Source organism: Malus sylvestris, chromosome 6 (assembly GCF_916048215.2).
Source record: "Malus sylvestris chromosome 6, drMalSylv7.2, whole genome shotgun sequence".
Lineage (NCBI taxonomy): Eukaryota > Viridiplantae > Streptophyta > Magnoliopsida > Rosales > Rosaceae > Malus > Malus sylvestris.
The window spans coordinates 32,897,773-32,921,698 of record NC_062265.1 but is presented as its reverse complement, the minus strand read 5'-3'; the positions used below and the strand labels follow the sequence as shown (position 1 = coordinate 32,921,698).

The 23,926-nt window shown below is 37.3% G+C and overlaps 5 protein-coding genes and 1 non-coding gene across 6 annotated transcripts; 4 read left to right on the top strand and 2 right to left on the bottom strand.

Moving 5' to 3' along the window:
- Positions 1-3,215: 3,215 nt before the first annotated feature.
- LOC126626334 (protein ASPARTIC PROTEASE IN GUARD CELL 1-like) lies at positions 3,216-4,921 on the bottom strand. Its single transcript, XM_050295636.1, has one exon. The coding sequence runs from the start codon at positions 4,817-4,819 to the stop codon at positions 3,356-3,358; it is 1,464 nt and encodes a 487-aa protein (XP_050151593.1). The 5' UTR covers positions 4,820-4,921; the 3' UTR covers positions 3,216-3,355.
- A 2,908-nt stretch (positions 4,922-7,829) lies between these two features.
- On the top strand, positions 7,830-9,558 carry LOC126625186 (putative pentatricopeptide repeat-containing protein At1g53330). Its single transcript, XM_050294264.1, has one exon. The coding sequence runs from the start codon at positions 7,880-7,882 to the stop codon at positions 9,281-9,283; it is 1,404 nt and encodes a 467-aa protein (XP_050150221.1). The 5' UTR covers positions 7,830-7,879; the 3' UTR covers positions 9,284-9,558.
- Positions 9,559-9,696: 138 nt separating this feature from the next.
- Positions 9,697-9,769, top strand: TRNAA-CGC (transfer RNA alanine (anticodon CGC)). The gene has a single exon. It is a non-coding gene; the product is annotated as a tRNA-Ala (tRNA).
- A 627-nt stretch (positions 9,770-10,396) lies between these two features.
- On the bottom strand, positions 10,397-12,946 carry LOC126625033 (ATP-dependent Clp protease adapter protein CLPS1, chloroplastic-like). Its single transcript, XM_050294112.1, has 3 exons — positions 12,777-12,946; positions 12,168-12,315; positions 10,397-10,857 (listed from the first exon to the last, which is right to left on the bottom strand). Exons 1-3 carry the CDS (start codon positions 12,838-12,840, stop codon positions 10,596-10,598), a joined length of 474 nt encoding a protein of 157 aa, XP_050150069.1. The 5' UTR covers positions 12,841-12,946; the 3' UTR covers positions 10,397-10,595.
- A 1,277-nt stretch (positions 12,947-14,223) lies between these two features.
- LOC126627310 (cytochrome P450 94A2-like) lies at positions 14,224-15,984 on the top strand. The gene has a single exon (XM_050296767.1). The coding sequence runs from the start codon at positions 14,260-14,262 to the stop codon at positions 15,808-15,810; it is 1,551 nt and encodes a 516-aa protein (XP_050152724.1). The 5' UTR covers positions 14,224-14,259; the 3' UTR covers positions 15,811-15,984.
- A 2,846-nt stretch (positions 15,985-18,830) lies between these two features.
- LOC126627512 (carbon catabolite repressor protein 4 homolog 3) lies at positions 18,831-23,032 on the top strand. Its single transcript, XM_050297093.1, has 13 exons — positions 18,831-19,193; positions 20,216-20,379; positions 20,496-20,561; positions 20,667-20,719; positions 20,811-20,892; positions 21,064-21,150; positions 21,303-21,395; positions 21,499-21,531; positions 21,633-21,745; positions 21,958-22,069; positions 22,144-22,229; positions 22,332-22,416; positions 22,665-23,032. The coding sequence occupies exons 1-13, from the start codon at positions 18,917-18,919 to the stop codon at positions 22,779-22,781; spliced, it is 1,368 nt and encodes a 455-aa protein (XP_050153050.1). The 5' UTR covers positions 18,831-18,916; the 3' UTR covers positions 22,782-23,032.
- Positions 23,033-23,926: the final 894 nt, after the last annotated feature.

Here is a 23,926-nt window from a genome sequence, read left to right as displayed (position 1 = left end):
TTCTCTGCTGGGGTCTTGGGACCCTCATATAATTGTATTTGAGCTAAATTTTATGGCATTTAGATGGCTATTATCAAAACGTAGGTAAGGTTACCAAATTTCCATAGGGTTTTAAATTTAATCCTGATTCTTTCAAAATATCTGGGTACTTTGACTGGTTCCTTGATCTCTATTTCACTAATTAATCATCAAAATAATACTAATTAAGAAATAGTTATTTTTCTTGCAAAAAGTATTTAATTTTCCAACTTCTGACTTCTAAATTGAAAAATAAGATTTCGTTTGAACAGTTTTTAAAATGGCAGAAAACGTTTTTTTTTTTTTGTAAAAATATTTTTGAAACCAATTTTTAGTAAATGTACAACTGAATCTTGGAAAAAACGCATAACTGGTGTTTTTTACAAGAAGCACTTTAAGTGCTTTTAAAACCCGAAACATTTTGTCATTTTAAAAATATTTCCAAACAAACCCTAATTCAATAATATTACATATGACCTGTTCAACCGTGATTAACATAATCTAAGTTGATTGACAAAAAAAAAAGAGAATAAAAAATTTTGATCATCTAATTTAGTTGAAATTTTGTTCGCAATCAGGACACTAAAGCTGGGTTGGCCATGTATCAACAAGATGCATTCCTATTCGTCTGAACAAAAGCCGGAGGCCCCAACTAGATAAAGACCAGCTTGCCGACATTACGGGAACAACTTACATAAAATGAATGCATTATTTTTGTGACGTTCTAGTTCAATATCATGATGTCATATGCACATTTTCCCAATCACACGACACGTTCCAAGTCTCCAAGAAATGCTAAACTAGCACCAAGCATCACTAATCAATTCTGTCGTTAATGAACATTGTAACACGTAAATTAGTAGCGTGAGGTTTCTATCGGAGGACGTTGTCTTCCACTACTTCCACAGGAGCCAAGAGGACGTTGTCTTCCACTACTTCCATAGGAGCTTATCTACCTACGTTGTCGTCCACTTCCGAAAGTGGAGCCTACGATCCATGTGATCTATAACCCCACCAGAAGTCACAGACGAAGGATAGAAAAAAGCTAATCGTTTGTAAGAAGGGATTTTTTAGTGCGTCCTGCGTTGGAAACACGATTTAGTGCACCAAATGTAATAATATAATTGCTTAGAAATTTGAAGAGAAAAAAATTCAACCAATTGTATTATTACACTTGGTATATCAAATCGTATTTTCAATGCACTAAAAAATCTCTTCTTACAAACGATTAGCTTTTTCTTATTCTTCATCTGTCACTTCTGAACAAAATTCAACTAATTATATTATAACACTTTATATACTGAACTTGTTTATGGCGTACTAACAATTTCTTGTCAGTATGATCGTTTATTAGCTAACGCTCCAAAAATCGGAGGAGGATTGTCTGCCCTCCAAGTTTCGGTACCCTTCCATACCCTTCTGTTTTGTGTGGTCACGGTTAAGCCACGTTAATATTTTATATTATTTTTTTATAGAGATAATAAGACAAAAATAAATAATAATATAAAATATTAACGTGATTTAACCGTGACCACACAATCAGGAGAGCATGGGAGGGCACGGGAACTTGGAGGGCAGACAATCCTCCTCCCCAAAAATCACATGCAAAAACACACAGTCAGAGAGGGACACGACGCCACCAAAATATCAAACAAAACAATTCCACGTGGCACACATGCAGGCCTGTTACGACGTATCCCCACTTTTGGTATTATTGTATGGCCTATTAATAGCTCTTAAATATGGGAGATTTATCAACTTGCCGTAAGTACAGTTTGGAACACTAAACGTAACAATATAATTGATCGGACTTAAAAAAAAAATTAACTAATTGTATTAAAACATTTGGTATATCGAATCGTATTTTTTATGCTCAAATATGTTTTATGAACTCATTTAAGACCCACACCAACAATTCAACCATATTTCTCGGCTAAAAACCCTAAGAAAAAGACACTACTCAAAATTTATGTATAGTGGATCGATGTCCCCCACTCTCATGATCATCCACCTCTCACCTATACGTATACATACATTAAATATCCCACCTGTCCTCTGTATATTTTATTTTCGAGACCAAGTAATACGTATCACACTGCTGCGTGACACTAATCAGTCAGATGATATAACTAATCAACAACTTCGTTAATGTTTCTTATTAGTAGTACTAAACACAATCTCGGTTTAATGTTTTCTATTTGTTAGTACTACGTACAGTCACGTGACCTACTCATGCTGTTATAGATAGACTAGTTGTACTAAAACTTTGTCTATGAATTAATTTGTCGTTCATATTATATTACGTAAACTAATTATATCACATCCGTGAATTGGTAGTGTCGCTTATTATGATATGGAAGTAGATGCAACTTTATGACATCTGAACCATAGTCTGAAATATCGATAATATCGACGAAATATCGAGGATATTTCGGTTTTTTCGAATCACGGATATTTCGGAACATATTTATGTACATATCGTATAAATAACGACAATATCGACGATAAAATCGGAAAATATCGATGTCAATAATTTCGCTCACACTTCAGCAATATTTTGTCAAAATATCGGTGTAATATCGCTAAAATATTGAAAATATCGATGTAAAGGAATGAAAAAAAAAAGAAAAAAAAAAGGAAAAAAAAACACAAAGGAGATTTGAACCCCTCCCATTTTACTCCTCCAACACCGTAACCACCATATATCACTTATGTTTTAGTGATAATATGCTAAAATATTTATATTTATATGAGTGACATGTTAACAATTACATGCAAAACTATTTTGGGGTATCATTTGATGAATACTCTTCGCAATAAACTTACTCTACACATAGAGATGATAAAGATAGTGAAAATTTTGAACCTCATAAGAACTTTATGTGGTACTAAATCACTCATGTATCTTACCATGCAATGTATAAAGTGTAAAATATTATAGTAAATCATTATATATAAATGATTATGGTGTGTTTAATCTTTTTTTCATTAATTACTACATATTTTCTACACTCACAGTGTTTGTCAGCTTACAATTTCCGTGGTTTTTATTCAATTTGTATCGATATTGATAATATCCCGATATTTTCATTGAAATTTTCATATTTTTAAACTACTGATATTTCTGATATCATCGATATTTTATATCATGATCTGAACTAGTTATAGTGCATTCGTATTTCAGTATCACACAATACTGCAACAACTTTACGATCACTTTCTTTATCATTTATCACATTTACGAGGGATAAATAACTAGTTGCACAATAATTTCATGTCACGATCCGAACCTAATACCTAAACAACCCGAGTCCGACCCTACGTTTTTAAACTTTTCTTAACACTTATTTGGCGAGAATCCCACGCGCTTGTTCGCCAAATCGTAGCTGACACGTATCCCTTGCTGCTGGACGTTCCCAATGATAGACAGCGACGACGACGTCGGCGCGAAAGCGAAGCAAAACGTCCCCGCGGAGTCCACAGGAATCAAGTAGTTCTTCGCGGGAAGGCTCAAAGACTTCCCGCCGGAAAACTGAAACGCCACCGTTGGGACCTGCACCCTGGTCCGCGACGACAGGTCGTAGCACGTGTCGAACAGCGCGAAGCTGCTCGCGGTCGGCAGGTCACTGGTAAATCTCTTGAACGCGTCGCGGAGCGAGTTGTACGCCTGAGTCTGCAACCGAGTTATGGCTGTTCCCGAGTCGACGATGATCCCGCCGTTTCCGGACTCGTCCACTGCGAAGAGCGACGGCGGGACGGAGACCGGCTGACCGCCGACGCTGAATCCGGTGAGGCCCACGTAGTAAAACGTGTCGACTTTTCCGTTCTGAACTAACGGCGCCGTGACCGAGTCCGCCGGTGGGGCGGAGTTGAACTCCAGAGTCGACGACGCGGACGAGTCGCGGTTCACCAAACAGTACGAGAACGACGACGCTTTGAACTGGGAGGTAAGTGAGAGGGGCCCACCGCCGAGGCCGAGTAATCCGGCAGCCCCGACAAATAATCCCTCATTATCGTGTCCACATCCCAGCGCGATTTTGTTGATCGAGCCCGAGTTACCAAACGACAGCGTTTCGGTGACGTAATTGCCGACGGTGTAGGACCCGTCGCCGTACGACACCTGATAGAGGCACTTATTGGCGCGGCAGGCGGACACATGGAGGGCCTGGCATTGCGGCGCGTCGCACGTGAGCTGGCTGTAGGTGGAGGATCCGGCGGGGCTGAAAACAGGGTCGGATTGCTGGTAGCAGTCGGAGCAGGGGTTGCACTGGAGCCAGTTGACGTCGCTGCCGGTGTCCAGAACCATGTAGAACGACTTCGCCGGTGTCCCGACGCCAATCCGGGAGAAGTACTCTCCGCTGCCCTGGCTGACGCCGGAGACGACGGGGGTGGAGAGGTCCTGGGGTAGGATCTCGGCGTGCATGGGCTCGAGATCCGATTTTTTGATCCCCTGGAGTGCCAGCTGGAGCTTGATGTGGAGCGAGTTGACTCGGGCAGAGTCGCGGTCGAGTCTGGTGCGGGTGAGGGATTTGTAGTCCTTGTGCTGGGAATTGAAGAGGGCGTCGCGGGGGTGGAGCTGGAGGGAGAAGGCGGAGGAGTTGAGGGGTCGGGATTCCTGGGATTGGGACTCCAGGGGCTTGAGGGATTCGGGGTCGAAGGAGAGGACGGCGTGGGCTTGGCGGAGGGAGGCGGAGACGTCGAGGAAGGTGGCGGTTTCGGATTCGGGTAGGGTGCGGGAGAGTGAAGTGAGTGTGAAGAATGCTGAGAAAAAGGCCAAGTAGAAAAACGTCTTCTGAGCCATTTTTGCAGAAAGCAGAGAGATGAGTGGGAAGTGGGAGTGGGAGTTGGATTTTATTTAGCAGCAGATCTAGAGAGAGAAAGTATGAGAGAGAGAGAGAGAGAGAGAGAGAGAGAGAGAGGTGTTCTCACGTAAAGATTGAAGAGCAATAAAGTAGGAGCTGGGAAGTGGACTGGGACAGGGACCCAACTTTATTAGGATTCTGGTGTCCATCTCTAATTTTACTTAATTCATGGGTGAAAACGGATATAAATTTCACGCCGTCTAATAAGTTGGCTTGCCCGATCATTGAATGTCGATAAGTATGTGGTTACATTATCGGCTTTGAGTATGTTGTTCACATTACTAACACTAATGAACATTCCATCAGTAGTTTTGACGTGGTCATGTTTCCGGACAACCTACATGGTACCTTATGACGTGACGTTATCTTATTACTCTCCTCATTAGAGTCAAGACATATTTATAACTTTGAGTCGGAATGACTTACACGTGCCACCTAATTATCAGCTGCACATATATGGATTTACGTTAAAATTTACAAATCACACACCATCGAAGACTACTAGCAAAGAGACTTAAACCTTGATGAGGCGATACACAAGGCACGGATTTTATCAATTGAGCCAAATGTCGTTAATGAGAAAATAATATTTTTACTTGCTTGTAAATTCAATATATTTAAAGTCGAACTATCCAGTAGTTTAGAATATTGAAGACTTACCGGTAAGGAGGAGTATACTTATGAATCTGTTAATTTATTTTGCAGAAATGGAAAATGAAAATAGTCTTTTTCAAAATTACTTTTTAGTGGCAGAAGTGTCGGGAGTCTTTTGTTTCCTTCTGTTGCGTTTTGCATTTCTTTTCTCCTCCTTTTTGGGCAAAGGTTAAAGTCTGGTTGTTGGTTTCAGCTGATGATGAGATTAAAGGTGGTATTAATAATTGAAGTCAAGATCTACTGCTTTTTCAAAAGACATACAGCTAAAGAAATAATTTTGCGTAAGAAATAATCTTTTCCCGTCGTATATCTTTCATTACATAATTTATTTATGTACATAAGTCTCTAGTTACATGCATAAATCTTTGCGTTACTAGAAGTAATCTTTTCTCGCCTTATATCTTTCATCACGTAATTTTATTGTATAGATTTAGTTACATGTATAAACTTCTCATTACGTGATTCTGCATGCAAATAAAAGTCTCAATTACCTATCGATGACAGGTGATATGGGGAAGAACACGATGTCATTTTGTAAAAACCTAATTGAAGAATACTCAATTTTACTTGACTTTTGCATATATCATCTTCTTATTTATCATTATCTATTAGTTATAATAATTATCAATACACGATTGCACACATTTTATTATAAACTAGTAGTACGGTCTAACGATATTCTACTTCATTAGTAAGTAAGATATTTCAAATTTGACTCACATGAACACAATGAAGTATTATATATATTTATGTCGTGTTATACCTAGCTAATGGCTAACCTATTATGTCGCCTAACTTTGTTTTCCGCCTCTTAAGAGTAAATTAATATCCTTCTCTTGAGCAAATGTTTCATTTAAAGGGAAGAATGGATGCGCATTGGCATCAAGCTGAATAACTCCATATTCTTATTGGATTTGGATTCTCTCACTTCCCATTTTCTTCTCCCCTCATTTTTGAACACTCAAGATTAAGTCACATCGTCATCTTGTTTTACCCTTTTTGTAGAGAAAGAAATAAGAAGAGAAAACTGAGTGGGAATGGGAGGGAGGGAATGAAAAAGGGACGAGAGAGAATCGAACTCCATTCTCATTTGTGAATCACATCAAATCATAGGTCAATTTTCGAATCTTAATTATTGTTTATTAAGCTAGATGCTTCTAAGACTCTGCATAAAATAACTTTGTCCTACTCACTGATTACATTACATGTAAAAGCATTTTAGTCGATGCAGCAGAATCATGCAACTGGGACGTGGATATCAGTATCATATCAGATAGGGATATATAACAAATATTTTCAAGCGAATGAAGCACGACCACTGATTAGCAAAGCAAGTTTGCACCGTTGATTTGGATGATTGGCGTAGTAGCAAGATTACAAGATTTTAGATTTTAGTAGCTCAACATAAGTTTGGTTTGTTTCTTTCACGAGTTTTGACGAGTTAAATACATGTTGAACTTAATACAAGCTCGAACTGTTTCGAGTTGATTCATAATCTTTTGTGTGAACAAAATCACAAACCAAAAAACAACCAAATGATAAAATCGAACTTGACAGTTTTTGTTCAATCTTATGATCTCTAACCTTCTTAAATGCTACTATCTTTACAAAAGGGTGATCCCAAGCAAAAAAAGACACGCTTTGTGAGAATCGTGGCATGGGTAGAGGGGGGGAACGTCTATTCTATGCAGCCTAATCCATACTTTGCAAAAATGTCGTTTCCACGATTTTAACACATGACCTTTCGATCACAAATGAGCAACCTTTCTTTTACATGTATTTGAGATTAATTTTTTTTCGTATTACATTAAATAAGGTGGTTTAATAGTTTCTCTTATCATCATTTGTTAGGTGGCATGCATTTGGTTATTCTGGTTATTGTGTTGTAAGAATGGTTTCCATGTCTACTCAAAAACCCCTCCTATGGTTTTCATGTCATCAATTTAACGAAAGATTATGATGTCAAATAATTAAAAAGCATAGAGTGACGTAAGTCCAAAACATTAAAGCGTATTGGATAATGTGAGAAACCTGAAACCATGTGCCCATTTTAAAAACCAATATAAACCCAGAGTGTAAACCGTTTTACTATTTAAAAATAATAATGAGTTTAAGGGGCTTGTAGCTCAGTTGATAAGTCGTTCTACCCTCGCACCTGAGTATCTAAGTTTCATTTTTATAAGTTGCAATGGGCCGTGATTGCATTAACATACTTGATCCATTAATTTAAGAATTTGTAATGGGCCTGCGGCCCGCTGATCAATTCCGTCCTCTTCCTGCAAATATAGCCGTTACCTTGATTCTTGTACAAGGGAGGGAATTTAAAACAAAGTAAGCAAACCAAAATGAAAGCTTCAAAACCAATATCTCCCTTCAGGCTCTGCTCCCTCCTCCGTCGAGAGAAGAACCCGAATCTCGCTCTCCAAATCTTCCGAAACCCAAACCCCGATTCGAATCCTCCGCCCGGAAAGCTCTTTCGCTACTCTCTCCTTTCCTACGACCTCATCATCACCAAGCTCGGCCGCGCCAAAATGTTCGACCAGATGGAGCAAATCCTCCATCAAATGAAGCAAGAAACCCGTTTCGCTCCACCGGAAATAATCTTCTGCAATGTCATTTCGTTCTACGGTCGGGCTCGTCTTCCCGACCGTGCACTCCAAGTGTTCGATGAAATTCCCGCTTTCCGTTGCCAACGGACGGTGAAATCGTTGAATTCGCTGCTGGATGTGCTTTTCAAATGCGGGGAGTTTGAGAAAATGAGCAGACTTTTTGTGGGTTTTGAGAATTACGCGACTCCAGATGCGTGTACTTATAATATATTGATCAAAGCTTGTTGTGCGAATGAATGCTTGGATGATGCGTGGAAGGTGTTCGATGAAATGTCTAGGAAGGGTGTTCATCCGACTACGGTGACGTTTGGAACTTTGATTTACTGGCTTTGTTCAAATTTCAGGTTAAAAGAAGCTTTTAAGTTAAAATACGATATGGTGGTGATTCATGATGTTGTGCCTGATCAATACGTGTATACCTCTTTGATCAAAGGGCTTTGTGAGATTGGTGAAATGACTTCAGCTTTTGAGCTGAAAGAGGAGATGGTAATGAAGAAAATCAAACCTGATTCAGCTGTTTATTCGACTTTAATCAGCGGGCTTTTCAATGCTGGTCGGAAAGAACTGGTTTCCGGGCTTTTGGAGGAAATGAGTGAGTATGGGTGCAAACCAGATACTGTGACTTTTAATGCAATGATTCACGGGTTGTGTAAAGAGAAGAATTTTGAAGCAGCATATAGAGTTTTGGATGAGATGACGGAGAAGGATTGTGAGCCAGATGTTATTAGTTACAATGTAATTATTGGTGGATTATGCAAGGATGGGAAATGGAGGGAAGCAAATGATTTGCTCGGAGATTTACCACGACGAGGGTGCACTCCCGATGTGGTTTCATACCGAACAATGTTCGATGGACTTTGTGATTGGAGGCAGTTCAATGAAGCATCCCTCGTTTTAGACGAGATGATCTTCAAGGGCTTCGCGCCTCGGCTTGCAAGTACACAAAAACTTGTTGAGGGGTTGTGTGAGGCAGCTAATGCAGGGTTGTTAGGGACAGTTCTAACTAGTCTGGGAAAAGGAAAGGGGAATTTTCTTCATGTGGATATATGGGGAATGTTGGTTGATATGGTTTGCAAGAAGGAGAAGCTTTCAAATGTCTCTGAGCTTGTTGATAATTTAGTGAAGCAATGTTGCAATTGATTTTGTGGCCATGCCAATAAGTTAAAATTGGGGTTTGGACAAGTGAAGGCATTCTTATATAATGTCACATCATAAGTTACTTGTCACGTAGACATTCATCGACAAATATATTAATAATCATGTATTTGAAGCATTGATACTATCACTAATATGAACGATGTATTGATAGTTGTTGATATGGTTATCGATATTGTATGGTCGGACTAGCCAACTGATTAGGTGTCTGACCTAAAATTTTATGTGTTTATATGGATTAGAAAATTTTACATGTATAATGTTTGTTTTTAATTACATGATATCCCATTATTCATTTGAAATACTACGGTGACGTGGCTGTTTTAGCCACCCAATGAATGATTGAAGGACAATATTAGTTGAATTTATAAATAAATTTATGTTTAACTGTCAACAAGGGGGACGTAGCTCATATGGTAGAGCGCTCGCTTCGCATGCGAGAGGCACGGGGTTCGATTCCCCGCGTCTCCACTCGTTTCTTTTTTTTTTGTTTACATTATATTTTCACGGTACTCTCTGTCTCTGCACATCTCATGGAGCCCTTCACAATATTCATCTGAAAAACGTTTTTCAAAAACAATCGTACAAGACAAAGAACCTTCCTTTTCTGGAACCAAATTTTGGCTGGAAAGGGAGTGGAGCTGCTGCTGCAAATGCAGACATGTCCTCACCTACTATTGCGAGTTGGTTAGTCTTTTTCTCCTTTTTCTTTGATAATTCCCAACTAACCCACCACTGTTAAACTGATACAGAGTTGAAAGTTGTCCCACGTCAAAAAAGAAGCTTTGCGTTAGTTTTAATTGATACTGGACCGCGATCTCTCTTCTATTGTCAATTAATTTTTAGTCAAATGCTCACGTTTTAATAAGAAATACTCCTCTATTCGAATGTTGTGTTTCAAAAGACGAGTAAGGGGCGGGGACGGGGAAGGGGGAGTTTTGGGACCAAAGTCCCCGGAATTTAAAGTTCAACCCTTACACTATATGTAGCATCTTATCCCTACATAAGCTATATCAACATATTGGTCAATTAGATTTTGGTGTCAAGTTGCTAGAACAGTCTGCGTCCATCTGTGCACTCAAGTTTGAATCTTCCTCCTAGCAGTTTTAATGTATAGTATATAGAATATCGCCTGTATCAACTGCTCACTGATAAATGATTGGTATCATTATCTACATCGTATTGTTCTTAGCTAGATGGAATAACTAATAGGTTTGTGATCTAAAAACTGCAATTCCTTGTGTAATTATTTTGTTTATTAATTACGATCGATGATACTAATCGACTCTAAGTGCCCTCAACATCCATCACTGGCGGGCTCAACGGAGCTTAGAAGACCGTTGCCTCTGAGCTGCATGCAGTGATCTTCTGCATCCACCTGAGCACACACAATTACGACCGCCAGGCCGTTGTGATGCGCCTCCTGCATGACGTTCACCGCAATGTCAACCGTCATTCCCGGGATGACCTTCATCAGAACTTGCACAACGTACTCCCTCTTGTTATAGTTGTCATTGTGCAGCATCACTCGGTACGGCGGAGACATTTTCCTTGATTTCCTGAAGAAAATTGATCAAGGCAAAGCTTAGTAAATTAAACTTTCTAATGTTAATCACATGATTTATACATGCAATAGAGAAAAAGGTTGCTAAAACAGTTTCTAACCTTCAAATATTGATTTACTAACAAGAGACTTGTAGCTCAATTGCCTTAAGAGCTTTTTACTCTTATACTCGAGATCTTAAGTTCGACTCTTCCTTTGGAACTTGATATGTTTCTTCCTTTCTTTGAAAGCTTTAAACTTCAATTACTTAATTTGTACTAAGCTGAGTTAAGGTTGGGGATGAAGAATTTCAATCCCAAATACAAATTTGACCTTAAACTTCTACTTAATTTACGTGTTTCACTTCACTGGCGGAGCTCAGCGGAGCCAGTTAAGGCCTAGGATGGTCTTATGACCCTTCTCACAATTTGCAAATGATGTATTTATATATTGGTGTAGCTTGGCTTCTATATTTATTGTTGACACTCCTCACAAATATAATTGCTCATAATTGAGAGTTCAACACTTAATTTCATAATTTTATTCTTTGCCTCTTTATCAAATCAAAGATACATAACTTCGTGTCCTCACACTTATATCCAATTATTTTTATTCGAATACTCATCAAGATGTATAGGCATAATTGTTTTTTGCCATCGTTGTAAAGCGTCCCTTGTTGTAATGTAATTAATTAAATCATAACAATATCAAGGTTGTAAACTAATTAAGAATATATTTTATGCTAAATAAGTTGATACTTATGATCATTTCTTATGTACCTTTTATATGTAAACTCAAATTATCATAATTTTATAATTACTTAAAATTGACCCCTCCTTAACAAAATTTCTTCCTCCTTCACTGTTTCACTTACATGCTTCTATTCAAATTTCAAGGCAAGAGAACATCATTCACTTAATTGTACGGAGATGAGTCCTACTTTTAACACCCTTCAAAATGCTAGATATGATGTTGGGGTTTCAAGAATTTTCGTTCCACACACAAATTTTACCCTAGTATGTTTGGATGAGGGGCTTCAAATTACCAAGAAACTTTAGACTCAATTATTAAAAACGCACTGCTTGAACATTACAAATGAGCTACTCAAACACGACAAAGTTAGTTCTAAAACAATACAACGCACTACAGACACTAAACAAAAAACTTTCCAAGGTGTTATTGGAAAGTTATCACAAATATATTGCATCTAATCATTTCAAAACTTCTATTTTATTTTTGTAGTACATTCCTAACAAATTTAACATAAATTCTATAAAACTTTAAAATCTCTCGTCTAAACGCACCATAGATTTCTAGTTTATTTACCTCACGTCAAACTCGGAGTCACGACTAGGAGTTGTTTTCTCTATGGTTGGCTTGTCCAACACCCCACCACCTGTGCCAAGCCTGGTGCTTGATGTTGTCATCATGATGCTCCGATTTGGACTTTGTCTATGAAAATAATGTTTATCACCTGTTACATAATCAATAATTAAACCTTGAGTTAATCAAATGTTTACTGAGCAACATAGGAGTATTAAAGAGATAAAATTATCTATAGTAGTATGCCGAATAACATGTACTTCTAGTTAATCACGTACTACCACATATTTTATTTTTCATACATGACAATGCATAATTAATTTGAGATACCACTTCCCGCAACACCATGTGCATGAAAGTTTTCTTAATGTTCACCGCTAAGAGTTCAAAATTTATAGCACAACTCAACTTGCAGAAAACCTACATATTGCTCCTAAGAAAATGCATAAAACAGTTGCAGGCTTTCAGCCGTCAAACCTAAGCAAATGCATAAAATAGTTTCAACCATCCATCCCCACAAAATGGATGCAAACTTGATACAAAATACAAAATTTGTGCCTAAAAGATTCAACTTTTTGCTCAAAAACGAAAGAACTCAGAAACAAGACTTACCTGATTTGGTGAGATTGAATCCATGGTTTGTCGAAAGAGGGACTCGACCGCAGATGGCAGCCATGAGCCTCTCTCTCTCTCTCTCTCTCAAACTCAGTGCTTGTGCCACAAAAGACTAGAAGAGAGAAGGTGGGGCATGTGCAGATTGTGTGGTAAGTGGTGGTGTTAGTTAACGACACGTCGTATGAGAATCATATTCTGTGAAAAAAATCCCGTTCTGGGCTTTGTGTGGCACCGAAAGTCTCTAGGAGGAGAGACAAAGTATGTGTGTGATGATCATGGAAAGCGATGTTTAACCTCTCTGTTGCCAGGATTAGCAGTAAATTATTGACCTCGGTAAGAAAGCAACTGTGTTTTTAAGCCAAAACTAAGGAGAAAAACTTTAACACGACTATCCTTTTGAGAGTATTAATTTGATCTAATCAGCCAACTCTACGAAACATCTTCTAACCAAGGTCTAAAATATCGATATTATCCGGATATTTTCATCGAAATTTCCGTATTTTTTAACTACCGATATTTCCGATATCATCGATATTTTAGACCTTGATAGGAACTCTATGTGGTACTAAGTCACTCATGTATCTTACTATGCAATGTATAAAGTGTAAAATATTGTACTAATTCATTATATATAAATGATTATGGTGTGTTTAAACTTCTCTCATTAATTACTACATATTTTCTGCACTCACAATGTTTGTCAGCTCGCTATATAATTAACTTAAATCAGTTAAATCCATCATGCAATGCATTTTCTTCCAATTTTTTTGTAATAAACTAATAGATAATTGACTAAATAAACATCCTACAAAGTTTCAATAAAAATTTCCAAAATTTGCTTACAATTTCCGTGGTTTTTATTCAATTTTTATCGATATCGATAATATCTCAATATTTCCATCGAAATTTCCGTGTTTTTAAACTACCGATATTTCCGATTTCATCGATATTTTAGACCTTACTTCTAACAAACAAATTAAAAGTCAAAAGAAGTTTAAAAATACGAAATCACCCTAAGAGTGAGAGTGACTCAATGACAAGAAGTTCTCCAAATCATCCTAGCAGTCGAAAGCAACAACTACCTACACACAAATAAATAAATAAAGAGATTATTTTCTACATATCATTCTTTAATTTTAACCGTTGGATCATAAAAATTTAACATAGACCTTTCATATGTAACTGAGCATTAACGACAAAAGCTGATGTGTTTTAACTGTACATAAAGCAAATTTTTAATAGATCAGTACCACCACGCAATTCTGCAACCTTGTACTACAATATTTCCTAATAATTTATCAGCTTCTAAATCTTCCAACTTAATAATTAACTTTCATTTAAAATCTCACAAAAACTTTACTTAAATCATAAAAATATTAATCGTATGACAAATATTGAATAAGATAATGTATGCATGTCTGCCACTATCTATATTTTAACAGCTCGTGTCACTCCACGCTGACAATATTCCCAGTTTGCCATGGAACTCCTCTCTCTACAGTCCTTCCTCCTCTTCCTCTTCCCCTCCATCTACCTTTACTTCCACTTCTTCGCTTCACCGAAGAAATACAAACACACCGGCTTCAAATACTACCCAATTATCGGAACCCTACCGGAATTCCTAAAAAACCGCCACCGGTTTCTCGAATGGACAACCGAAATCCTCATCAACTGCCCCACCAGCACCGCCATCTTCAGCCGCCCAGTCAAAATCCGTGGCATCATCACCGCCAACCCTGCCAACGTCGAGCACATGCTGAAAACCAACTTCAAAAACTACCCGAAAGGCGAAAGGGTCATATCCCTCCTTCAAGGCTTTCTCGGCGGCGGAATCTTCAACTCCGACGGCGAGCTCTGGATGGTCCAGAGGAAGACCGCCAGCTACGCCTTCAGCACGAAATCGCTCCGGAACTTCGTGATGGAAAACGTTAGGTTTGAGATTGGGTTGAGGCTCATCCCGTGTTTGGACACAGCCGCTGAAACGGGACGTGGTTTGGACTTGCAGGACGTTTTGGAGCGCTTTGCGTTCGACAACGTTTGCAAGTTGGCTTTTAACGTCGACCCGAATTGTCTAGCAATCGGCGGAAAATCTGAGTCCGCCGATATCGATTCCAATTCAGATCAGTTCATGCAGGCATTTGAAGAAGCAGCCACGCTTAGTTCTGGGAGATTTTTGTATGCGCTTCGGATTATGCAACAGATTAAGAGCTTTTTGAACGTTGGATCAGAGAGGAGGCTAAAAGATTCAATATCGACCGTCCATAATTTCGCGGATAACATAATAAAGTCAAGAATTAGCGACGAACGGTCGGAGGATCGTCCCGATTTGTTGTCCCTGTTTATCGGTATTCCCGAAAACAACAGCTCGCCCGAGTTTCTCCGCGATATCGTGATAAGCATCATTCTGGCCGGCCGAGACACGACATCATCGGCTCTGACATGGTTTTTCTGGCTCCTGTCGTCCAGACCGCACGTGGAGCGCGCCATTTTAAAGGAGCTCGAAACGATTCGGGTCCGAAACGGGAAACGTATCGGCGATATTTACGATTTGGACGAGCTCCGAGACATGCACTATTTGCACGCCGCGATTTCTGAGGCGATGCGGCTGTATCCTCCAGTACCGGTCGACACGAAGGCTTGTCTAAACGACGACGTCCTGCCGGACGGTACGTTCGTGGGGAAGGGATGGTTCGTGACGTACCATGCCTACGCAATGGGGAGGATGGAGAAGATATGGGGGAAGAACTGCCGTGAGTATCTGCCGGAGCGGTGGCTGACGGAGGACGGCACGTGTCGGCAGGAGAATGTTTTTCGGTATCCGATATTTCATGCCGGGCCAAGGATGTGTCTCGGGAAGGATTTGGCGTATATTCAGATGAAGTCGATTGCTGCGTCCGTGATGGAGGGGTTTGAGATCGACGTTCAGGATAGGGACACGTGTCCTGAGCACCTGTTGTCATTGACTCTCAGGATGAAGGGTGGATTGCCAGTGAGTGTGAGGAGGAGGAGATGTGTTGCTGATGATCGTTGATTATGTGATGTTTTATTGGACAAAATTAATAAGATCTTAATTTGCATTTGTGTAATTGAAGGTTTCACTGTGTTTCTGTTTTGTTGTCAAAACTGAAAGTTTCACTGTGATTGCTACATAATATGTAACCTATTCATCTACGTGAAGAGTCTTTTCGGTCTTCGAAAAAGTAAACTATGGTGACAAAGTCATTAGTTGGTCCATTATTTTTAAAGAAAAAAAAAAGAATGCTACCTTTAATCAATTGGTTTAATCTACATATAAAGAACCCATTTTGGATTTAATAAAGCTACTTAAGATCTTATTAATTTACAAAATGCTACCTTTAATCAATTGGTTGAATTGGTTTAATCAATCGGTAATCTACATCTACAGAAACCGATTTCATTGTGTCCCGAAGACGGCTGGTGCACCAAACGTCATAATACAAGTGATTGCAAAGTTTTTTTTTTTTTAAGTATCAAACCATTTGTATTATGACATTTGACGTAATGTGCTTTCGGCACATTAAAAAATCTCCCCATCACCAGACAACTAATCGTTCTGTGTGGTGCACCTAATTAGATGAAAAAGTTATAGTGTGGTGCACCTAATTAGAGTATTAATTAATTTTTACTTTTGGAGTTTTTGTTTGCTTCTTAATTTGATGGAGCTAAAGGAATGCATGGCATGGCCAAAGAGGAGCTCAACGGCAGCCCTGGCTCCCTTTCCACCTCCCTCTCTCTGTTTTTGTTTGTGTGTGCTGAAACTCGAAGGATCAAAACAGAATTACTTTCGAATTTGTGGTCCTTGCCCTTAACTTTGTGTAACTATGTACGTAAAGAAATTAACGTATAGCTTGATGTGAGAAAGTTAAAATACATAATAATGTTGTAATTTTTTATACTCGAACGCGACTTTTTACCATCGAACCAAAGCTTATGGAACAATTGATACTTATAGTAATTTGGTGTTTTTAGTGTGAGTTTAGTTTCCCTATATTGACATCGGGTTGTTGATAATTTATAGCACTGTTTTTGCAGTTGTGTCATGTGCGAGTTTAATAGTTGTAAGACTCATATTTTACAGGAATAATCAAATTCATGACACCAACTCGTGAATCACACGATGGTGGTTAAACGAAGGTTGAAATGTCTATATTAGTCTTCTTGGCTCCCAAAAAGTGAATTGACGCGACGAAGCCACCAGCTAGCTAGTCCTTTTTTGAAGAAAAAAAGGGGTTTTAGATCCAAGTCCAAAAACATAGATTGTTTTTAAGAGTAAGTCCAGTTATCTAATTACATGTTTTTATTTCTTTTATACTCATTTTATATTTTCTAAAAATATTAAAAATCAATTAAAATCTTCTAATGTTATGCATTGTCCAACTCCAAAAGATCTAATTAATATTTACAACAAAAAAACTAATATTCTAACATAAATCTATCTGCAAAACATTATACCCTAACTAAGTAACAAATATAAGAATGTATATTATACCTATAAGCGAGATATGAAACCTAACTAAAAAGTAAAAAAACATAATATATCTACAAGTAAGACACATTAATCTATAACAGGTTGATTATAAAAAAAGAATCTATCATATAGGTAGATAAATACAATTAACCTATGATATAGTTGATTATAAAAATTAAAAATAAAATCTATAAATGGGGTTTAAAGCAAGAGGAAGAACAAGAAATAACAAATAAATACATAAATAATCAAAAAGATAATTAGGAGGAAATTTGATTTTTATAATAAATCTTACCATTGAAGAGATAATTATTGATAATAAAATAATTAAATTTAAGGTATTAGACTTATTTTAATAAATTGGACTACTCTTGCTATTGGTTAAAAAAAAATTAGACTTATATCAAGTTTATCCAAAAAAAAAAAAATCATGAGGACCATTATAATTCACTCAGAAATTTAACTCCCCTTTGATGTATCAAACTTATGATCCATTTAAAAAAAAATCATGAGTACCATTACAATTCACTTAGAAATTTAACTCCCCCTTGATGTATCAAACTTATGATCCATTTCCAATTCATTGTCATAGGCCTGATGTTGAAATTGGCTTTTTCACATGGAATTAGAGTAGCGCTGAAAATAATTCGTGAGGATACTGTTATCTTGAAATCTTAGTTAAGAGTTAATTTATCTGTCTAACATGAGAAATTGAGAATATAATTAATACCAAATATGATTAAAAAAGGGTTTTTATATTAACACCCCACAAAATATTGAATACACCCCACATTAAAATTTAATATTAAATAACTTATTTACTCTACTATGTAATGACAATTTTGACCTTATTAGGTTTTAAAAAAAATAAAGATTTATAAATACATCCCAAATCACTTTTAGCGTATTATTTATCTTCTCAATTATCAAACATGTTGATTAAGAAAAATTGTTTTTGACGAATGGAACACGAAATCGATGTTTCATGAGCTTCACATGAGGTAAGACTTCATAGTTTTCATTGTTTTAGTGATTTCGATGACATCGATAATTATTTAATCTTACGTTTGCTGCATTATTTAAACTTCTATATTCATATTCCTCTTTTAGTATGCATACGGTTAGATTCAATCCCTGAAAATTAAAAATGAGTGTTATAAGATTTGAGAAATGTGGGGTGTAAAGAAAATGTGGGATGTTACAAAATATAAAATGTATATTGAGAATGTGGGGTGTGGGGGTATTATGGGAAAGTAAGTGGGGTGTATTAAAATAATTTTTAAGTGAAAAAACAAATGTGGGATGTATTAAATTTGTAGGATTTATTCAACAATATGTAGAGTGTTAATATAATTAGCCTTAAAAAAAACGATATCCGCACACTTATTTTCTACGTCTGCACACCTTTCTTTATTTCCATTCACTGATTTTTTTAATTAATCAATCAAAAGGTTAAAAATACCAGGAATTAATAACACAGTAAAATCAGCCTGTAAGATAATAACAGTGGCGCCAAAGTTTACATAAGCAGTTGGAATTTGGAAGTTAAAATGTCAACAAGTTGAGAAGATAGGCAAATCCAATTCAAATCCCCTCTGAAACCGTAAGACACTCACACGTTCGCACAACACCCACCTCATCTTCAACGATGCGGTGCGACGCTTCCTCTTGGCTCTGCGGTGGCCACGTTTCCGTCGCAACAACCGCACCGACTGCCACCACCGCTAGCCCCTCCTCCTCCTTTCTCTGCAAGACCACCGTTTCTTGCTGCACCGCCGCTCCTAAAGGCTCGTCCTCCTCATCATCGTCGTCTACTGGTTACGAGACTAGTCGTCCGTGGTACAAGCAGGAACAGTACAGTCATGCTCCGCCGGACGTCGTACGCCATTGGATCCAAGCAGAAAATCAACAAATGGCTTCTCGAGGTCCGTATATGTTACTTATATCTTCCTTCTGAGAGATTTTTCAGTTGGCATAATATAATTGGTTTTGTATTATGACATTTGGTTTTACCACAGCCGTCTTTGAGATTTCGGAGGGTCTGTGCGAAATTTATAAAATGATCCATTTTTAAGATAGTTTTTATTTTTAAAAAAGTAGGACAACTAGAAAATAATAACATAAATCAAAACAACTTTTAGAACTTACCGTAAATTTACAAATATCATTAAATAAGTCAAAAGAGTTACAAATATAATCTTCACTAAATAATAAAAAATAGTTCAATCTTAAGCAACCAAATAAAAAAAACAAAAAGCTTAAAAAACTCTAACTTTAAAGTTTCACTTGAATATATAACATTATTATACAATAAAATTGAAAAGAAAATCATTTTTTAAGGTGTTGTTATTGGCTCTCCTATTATATCATTGTGCACTCAAAAATTTTTTATTTAGAAAGAAAAAAAAATTACACTTATAAAAAGTACACTATAAGATTTTAAAGTGCTAATAAAAGTATTTTTAATATATAACATTATTACATATAATATAAGATACCAAAAAATTTTGGAGGGCCTTTAAATTTGGGGGCCCTGTGCAATTGCACCTTTCGCTCCCCCTTAACGCCACCTCTGGGTTTTACTTATAAAATGTATCAATGGTATATAGTTCGTGATAATGATATCGACACATGCATAGCGTATATGTATAATATGTGTGTATGCATGTTAGGGATTGTTTATTTTTGCTCATAAGTATTTATGCAATAAATGTTTTTATTAAAAACCTGTTGAAGCGCTTTTTGAAATGTATTGGGAAGTGGCTGAAAGAAGTAATTTCCTGAAAAAGTACTTTTATGATACAAGCTTTTTGGTTGTTAGAAGACGCATTTAGCACTAAGAGGAGCAGTCCCAAACATACTTGATTAGTTTATATCATAGCATACATATTTGTGATGAAAATATAAGATTTTGTCGATTAAAACTATATAAACTTCTGTATTGCAGATAGATTTTCTGTTGCATCATATAACATTTTGGGGGATCGAAATGCTTTCTGGCATAGAGATATGTACCGGAATGTGCCTTCCAAATATCTCAAATGGGACCATCGTAGGAGGGTCATATGCGATGAACTTGCGGGATGGAACCCTGATATAATGTGTTTGCAAGTAAGTAGTAAGCCTAATTAATTTGTTGTTTTCATTTTGCTATTTGATTCTGTAATTTATTCAAAAAATCTCTTAAAATGGGGTTTGAACTTCTTGTTGTTTGTGTGATTTATTAGGAAGTAGACAAGTATTTTGAGCTCTCGGAGATTCTAGCGAAAGTGGGATATGTCGGATCATATAAGGTTGATATTTTCGTGTTCTATACCATTTTTGTCCATGAGATTGAAGAAAACTAGTACCTTAGATACCATTCCCTTCAGTTGATTTTACTATGCTTGCAATGGCAGAGACGCACTGGAGGTTCCGTTGATGGTTGCGCTATTTTCTGGAAACCTGATAAGTAAGACAGTTGTGTTTTATTCTATTTCCTACAGTTTATAGTGCTTGTGATGGCACAATAAATCGAATAATTTTCCACCTCGTCATGTCAGTTTTCGGTTGTTGGAGGAAGAGAGTATTGAATTCAAGGGCTATGGACTTGGTGACAATGTTGCGCAACTCTCGGTTTTTGAGGTAGATCACTTGTAAACATTTGCCAATACTTTTCTACACCAGTCACGTTTCTGAGATTACTTGGCCTCAGATCAAGCCTATCAACCCTTTCGTACGGAAATCTTTAACAATTCTGCTGTTTAACTAGATGGTATCCATCCTTTCCGCATCTAATTTCATTCATACAGGCAGACGCAAAAAGCTGAATCAAGAAATGTAGTGATCGGTAACATCCACGTGCTTTATAACCCAACCCGAGGGGAAGCAAAATTAGGCCAGGTAAGTTCTTTTACACTGATGCTCATTTTCTGGTGCATAATAAAATGCAAAAAATGTCTGCTTCCCAACAGAGATAAAGAAGGCTTATATACCTTATGTTGGGGCAATATGCTAAACTGCTTGATCAGTAATTAAATCGTGTTGTGTTTCAGATACGTTTTCTCATATCAAGGGCGAAAATCCTCTCAGAGAGATGGGGTAATGCCCCTGTTGTCCTTTGCGGCGATTTCAACATCACTCCTAAGGTTGGATATTCTTAAGTCCAAAATTCATACAAATTTCATCGTCATTGCACCCTACTTTTAACAGTGACAAACTAAGTTGAACTACTTCCCTGCTTATTGACAGAGTGCAATATACAAGTTCTTGTCAAAATCTGAGGTGAGTTGCCATCCGCTTGAATATTATTTTTTGGTCACTCGGATACTGATGGATGCGATACATCCAACATTCATTTTGAAATCTGTATGATTTTTTTACAGCTGAATATCATGTTATATGACAGAAGAGAGTTATCTGGGCAGAGAGATTGTCATCCTGCTAAAGTTTTAGGTGCCAAACAAGAAATTAGCAGTTCACTTACAATGATAGACGGGTATGTCTCATATATGTTAACGCAGATACATATTTTCGATTCTGTTGTTATTTCATTCCTATGTCCTAATACAGACGTGACGTGCATACATTCATCACAACTAAATTCTAATCATATATTAAAGAATTTGGCTAAACAGATTCGGGCTATTTGCTATAAACAAGATGACTGAGGCGGGTTGTCTTATTTTGCTCTAAACGTTCTTATTTTAGATTGCTGAAGCACTGCTGGACAGATGAAGAAATTAGAGTTGCAACCGGAGATGCCGATAGCCATTTAGTTGTGCATCCGATGAAGCTTAACAGTTCCTATGCCACGGTGCAGGTACAAATTTTTATTCCGTTACCACCTGAATGTTTAATACTCCAGTTTTTTTATGTAGTATATCATATTTTCAGGGTTCTACAAGAACACGGGATCCCAATGGTGAACCTGCAGCTACTACCTACCACTCAAAATTTCTTGGAACCGTTGACTACTTATGGTGCTTTTCTTAAATTCCGTAACAATGATTCTAATGTTGGTGGAGTTGGTTATGACAATGAAAATGCAGATGAATCATATGAAATTCTTGTGTTTGGTATAGGTACTCTGATGGACTTGTGCCCACTAGAGTTATAGACACCGTTCCAGTTGATGTTCTGCAGAAGATTGGTAGCCTCCCTTGCAAGGTAGGGCAACTTGTGATTCTGCTACCTGATTGCATTCGAGCTAAAACTTTACGAAGCTTCTCAATCGTCAATAGTGACATATAGATGCATTTGTGGGGTTGATGGAGGTTCTGTGTGCGTGTGCATGCGCGCGCGTGTGATTCTCTCTCAGGGCATAGGTCCAGTTCGCAGTATGATCAAGAGTGTGCGTGTGCATGTAAATAATGTTGTCTTCAAATCTGATTCTATTTTCTCATACTTGTACACAGAAAGTGGGAAGCGATCACTTGGCCTTAGTTACGGAGTTCGCCTTCAAACCGGGCACAAACGAAGACAACAAAGAAACTGCTGCATCGTCAAGCAGAACAGCGTTTTCCAAGCTTTAGAGAAGGAAACTTGTTGGCATACCTTGCATCCGGAAACTTAATATTCTTCGCGCCCGCAGAAGGATGTTTTATATCTTGAATAGCAAGTAAAACGGAACATAAAGCTAGATTGTTGCTCCCCTCAACATGTATTGTATTGAGCATGCTTGGCTGCGAAATAAAAAGCGGCAAGTGTTGCTGAAAAGCTGACCATAAATGGACTTGTGTTTGAATAATTGACATCGAAAACTATGATGTCCTCTTGTGACTGAGTTTCAGCAGCGAAGCATGGATTTATTGTTTTATACACAGTAAAACAAAGTAAAATTTGTGTACAAACGGGAAAAAAAATTAAAATGTATGAGCATCGATCATTTGAAGCTGGTGCTGCTGCATGCTAACCAAAACAAACACAAACAAACATCATCGTCACCAATAATTTAACCATCAGATCAAAATTAAACTAATTATATGATTAATGTATAGTAGTCGCATACCTTAGTTCCCTTTGATTTCTTCTAGGGTTCAAACTGTGAGAATGTGAAGACCAAGTCCTACATCGGTATGGGACTAAACCATGCAAGGACTTACTGAGTTAATTTATATTACCAATTAATTTTATGATGAAACCTTAACTTTCTTCATAAATTGTTCATGGTTGAGGTCAAATTCATGTTCATGCTAACAGAAGAGCAGATGTGATGCAGGGCGCAACGGATAGAAACAAAATAAAACAAAAAATATGATAGATAGGTAGGGTACACTATCTCCTAGTGCAAGGAGAGGCCTAAAAACCCTATAAACTTTGGTTCTAGTACCAGCCTACAACGTAGACACTGGAAAGAACAAAGCAACAAACTCTTAAACAAGAGAAAGACACATAAAAACGAGTTTACAAATCAAATATCAATATGATAATTCAAACAACTTCTCCCCTTCTTCTTTACAAATACAAGTATTTATAGGCTTACAACTTAAAATGAAAAATATGAAAAGACATAAAAAATAAAGGCTTACAATATAACTCCTAAAAAACTAAATGATTTCATAAAATGTCATTAACCTAGGAATTCCATAACCACAAATTTAAAGCTAGATACATGCATTATAACTCTAAAAAATGCATGTATTATATTACAAAACTTAAATCCCCAGCTGCCAGTAAT

Excerpts from the sequence above, each read along its gene's own strand:
- LOC126626334 (XM_050295636.1), bottom strand. The coding sequence starts at position 4,819 with ATGGCTCAGAAGACGTTTTTCTACTTGGCCTTTTTCTCAGCATTCTTC.
- LOC126625186 (XM_050294264.1), top strand. The coding sequence starts at position 7,880 with ATGAAAGCTTCAAAACCAATATCTCCCTTCAGGCTCTGCTCCCTCCTC.
- LOC126625033 (XM_050294112.1), bottom strand. The coding sequence starts at position 12,840 with ATGGCTGCCATCTGCGGTCGAGTCCCTCTTTCGACAAACCATGGATTC. Across the intron at positions 12,316-12,776 it reads ATTCAATCTCACCAAATCAG|GTGATAAACATTATTTTCAT; the intron begins GTAAGTCTTGTT and ends ATTATGTAACAG. Across the intron at positions 10,858-12,167 it reads GACTCCGAGTTTGACGTGAG|GAAATCAAGGAAAATGTCTC; the intron begins GTAAATAAACTA and ends AATTTTCTTCAG.
- LOC126627310 (XM_050296767.1), top strand. The coding sequence starts at position 14,260 with ATGGAACTCCTCTCTCTACAGTCCTTCCTCCTCTTCCTCTTCCCCTCC.
- LOC126627512 (XM_050297093.1), top strand. The coding sequence starts at position 18,917 with ATGCGGTGCGACGCTTCCTCTTGGCTCTGCGGTGGCCACGTTTCCGTC. Across the intron at positions 21,746-21,957 it reads TCACTTACAATGATAGACGG|ATTGCTGAAGCACTGCTGGA; the intron begins GTATGTCTCATA and ends TTCTTATTTTAG. Across the intron at positions 22,230-22,331 it reads GGAACCGTTGACTACTTATG|GTACTCTGATGGACTTGTGC; the intron begins GTGCTTTTCTTA and ends TGTTTGGTATAG.